Raw genomic sequence first — 3,358 nt, 5'->3', positions numbered from 1 at the left:
GTGTAAAGTCGTGCACCAATCTGGAGAATTCAGAAATGCAACGGTTGGAACGGCTACTTCCCTATGACTTTAAAGAAAGATTTGTTAACTGAATAGTTCAAATTAACGATAGATTATTAACCTGCTAAGTATAATAAGATATCTATCTGCTGGCTACAACTACTTAGTTATTCTAAATTAATGATGAGGACCAGCTGGGTGCCGTCTGAAAGGGAACATAGTTGTACATTTGTTTTGTTTCTTTTTGCTTCATTTGCATTTTTCGAGAAGAATTAAACCAGGATTAATCTAGCCTTTATTGAGCCTATTGCATGTCTGTAAATAACAAAAAGGCCAAACAACTAAGCCAGAAAACTCAGAGCTGAAAATTTACATTTACCAACCAGACCTGGCAACAGGACCAGCAGAAATAATCTGTCCTTTATTAAAGTTATAATGAAACCTAATGGAATATATATATATATATATATATTTTTATATGTATATATATATATATATATGTGTACATAGATACAGCTGTGTTTTTTTGTTCTAAATAAGCTGTTTTTTTGATAGGATGCAAATGTAGTTTAAAGTTAATGTATATTTAACTTTTTACCCTTCTGGTCATTTTCCTTTGTAAGTATAAAGATAGAAATTACATTGAAAATGTGAATCAGACTCTTGAGTTCATCTTTAGTGCCAAATTCATGGTCGCTCCCCTGTTCCTAAGAGCATTTTAAAGCGGGGACAGGCGATGTAGCCGAGGACCTACCAAGAGGACGGCGATGATGCAGATGTTTTTGGGGTCCTTCCAGAATTTGTCTCTGGGAATCACCTTGGCGTAGTGGACCAGTCGCACGGTGAAGACCAGCAGGCAGAGCAGCTCCACCAGCATGGTGACCTGGATAGATGAAAACAACGTTTCAGCAGCACTTCTGGATCTACTGATTCACTCTGATTAACTTTTTACCAGCTGTCTGAAGAAAACCGTTGCTTAAATTTTTATACAAATCAAACTTGCTGGAAGCAACATTTTTTTCTTTGCAGCCGCTGTCCATTTATAGACTGACATTAAACCCATTCTTCTTGGGGAAATAGCTCAAGCCCAGTCAGACCAGATGGATGCAGCTTAGTGATTTTGAAAACTCTATAGATTTCCTCTTGGATTTAGAGACTTTGACTAGGCCAATCTAACCCATCAAACACTGATCTCTTTTGTTTTTCCAGCTTTTTTAATGTCATTAAACTGTCACAACTACAGAGCAACGAAAAGAACTCTGCATTTAACACATCCCCTTGGGGAGCATTGTACTGTAGGGGTTAAGGGTCTTTGCTCAGAAAGCCAGAGTGGCAGCCTGTGGGAGTGGGGCTTGAACCTCTGGATTCCAAGCAAATTGCCCTAACCACGCCGCCACTCCCCAAACCGTCCCGCTGGAGCTCTGGCTGCCTGCTTAGGGTGTTTGACCTAATCTTTTGTCCAGAGTCGATTTTTCCCTTCAGCATGGTGCCACCACCACCGCCACGTTTTTCTGTGAAGATAGTCATGTGTACCGTTATTTTGCACCATGTAGGCCGTCTTCTCCCTTCCCCATCTGCTGTTTTTTGGTCTTCATGATGCCGCTTGTTCACTAATGCTCTCTAGCAAACCTGGATTTATCACCTTACTGATTAAAGGATGAAGAGCCTGTTTTTTGCTTCCTAACAAGCTGAATTGTTGCTCTTTTTATGTCGCCTAATATATTAAAATAAACAGAAGTTTCAGTTCCAAGTGAAACCTGAAGGATTGGCATTGCTTTAAAAGAGAGCAGGCCACTTTATGGTTTGTAAAAGATGCATAAAAAAGTGTTGGAGAAACTGTGAATACGTTTTCCTCCGAGTTCTGGTGAAAAAGCAGGAGACGAACCGATCACTGTTCATAAGATTGGACTTTAGAGCTCATTAAGCTCTTTTATGACGCGTTTCTTTTTTAGTTCATAACTCTGAAAGGGAACTCGCCCAGCGGGAGAAGAATGGTCTGTAAGGTCTGGTTCATTAACATCTGTTAAATGTTCAGATTACTGAAGTCTAAACTTGAACCACATTAATAAAAACAACAAAAAAAAACCTTAACAAGTTAGTCCTATTATTTTTATGTCATTATAAACATTTTTGGAGCAAAACACTGACTGCAGCTTAATTTGTTTTCTGAAAAATAAATTTAAAATATAAACAATGTCGAAGATCTATTGAGATTGAAAAAAAAGAGAGGGCATTCTATAATCTATGCACCTTAAAACCTCTGATCCATTTTAAACCAGAAATAAACCCATTTAAAAGGCTAAAAAGGGAAAAAGAAAAACATTTTAACTATCGGTAGAAGATTGCATCTTCTTTACACCTGAAAAGCTATTTCCTTTGATTTATATTCAGACTGTGACCAGAAGTTCTCATTTTTGTTTTTAGAATGAAATAAATCCGGGAAAGTCACCCTTACTATAACCGATTTTCCATTTCTCAGAATTCTCTACTCTATATTTTAAAATCTAATTATATTTAAGGTTTATATATAGGTTTCTTCCTGTTAAAAGGGAGTTTTTCCTCTCCACTGTCGCTACAAGCATGCTTAGTGTTAGGGATTGCCTTCGAGCCAATGATTCAATGCAATCACCTGGTTTTCCTTAGGTGGAAAACTTTAAATCAATTTGACTGGATGATCTAGTTGAACTGTAAAATGTCTTGAGATGACGCGTGTTGGGAATTGGCGCTTTATAAATAAAATTAATTGAATTATATCTAATAAACACCGTGTTGAAAGCTGCTGGTTAATATAGTTTGTGTGTCATTCTGCTGTAAACATGGAGCAGACAGAAGATGTAAAGGTATGAGATGCTAATCATGGGATGTGGGGGGGCACATTCTGTGTGTGTCCAGCAGAGTCTACCATCGTACCCACGTGGGCAGAGAGAACACAGCCGGCTCCTCGAATATGGCCAGGGACAGGGTGACCAGGATGAAGAAGAACAGCAGGACCTTTAGGATCCAGTGGTTGTAGAGGAGGTAGAGTCTGGAAACATAAACACATCACAAATCCTCATTCCAAGACATTTCAATTTAAAGATAGTAACCGGGATTTTATTTCCTAAATTTCTCTGGATGCAAAGCGTTAAAACATATTTTTTTAAACAGGCTCGTCAGTGTAGACATAATCCCCCCGGTGACTGCTCATTCTTCCCCGTCCGTACTACTAATGACGAACTAGGATCTTTTGACAATATAAGAAACATATTTTGTTTTATTATTACAACCAGGAAAATATTATCAGCTACATTAAGGGCCGGATTTATCAAGATCCAATTTTGCGTGCAGTAATTTGCGCTCGCAAACTGGAATTTTGCGC

At 38.2% G+C, this 3,358-nt stretch overlaps 1 protein-coding gene across 1 annotated transcript in view; it reads right to left on the bottom strand.

Annotated features, from left to right (window-relative positions):
* LOC107088641 (two pore calcium channel protein 1-like) overlaps positions 1-3,358 on the bottom strand; it is a 41,869-nt gene that overhangs the window by 29,555 nt on the left and 8,956 nt on the right. The window contains 2 exon segments of the mRNA XM_015380940.1: positions 755-883; positions 2,911-3,025. Coding sequence (XP_015236426.1) covers positions 755-883; positions 2,911-3,025 — 244 coding nt within the window.

The sequence above is a fragment of the Cyprinodon variegatus genome, unplaced genomic scaffold (assembly GCF_000732505.1).
Source record: "Cyprinodon variegatus isolate N-32 unplaced genomic scaffold, C_variegatus-1.0 Scaffold225, whole genome shotgun sequence".
In the NCBI taxonomy this organism is placed as follows: domain Eukaryota; kingdom Metazoa; phylum Chordata; class Actinopteri; order Cyprinodontiformes; family Cyprinodontidae; genus Cyprinodon; species Cyprinodon variegatus.
This window is presented reverse-complemented; position numbering and strand designations above follow the sequence as displayed.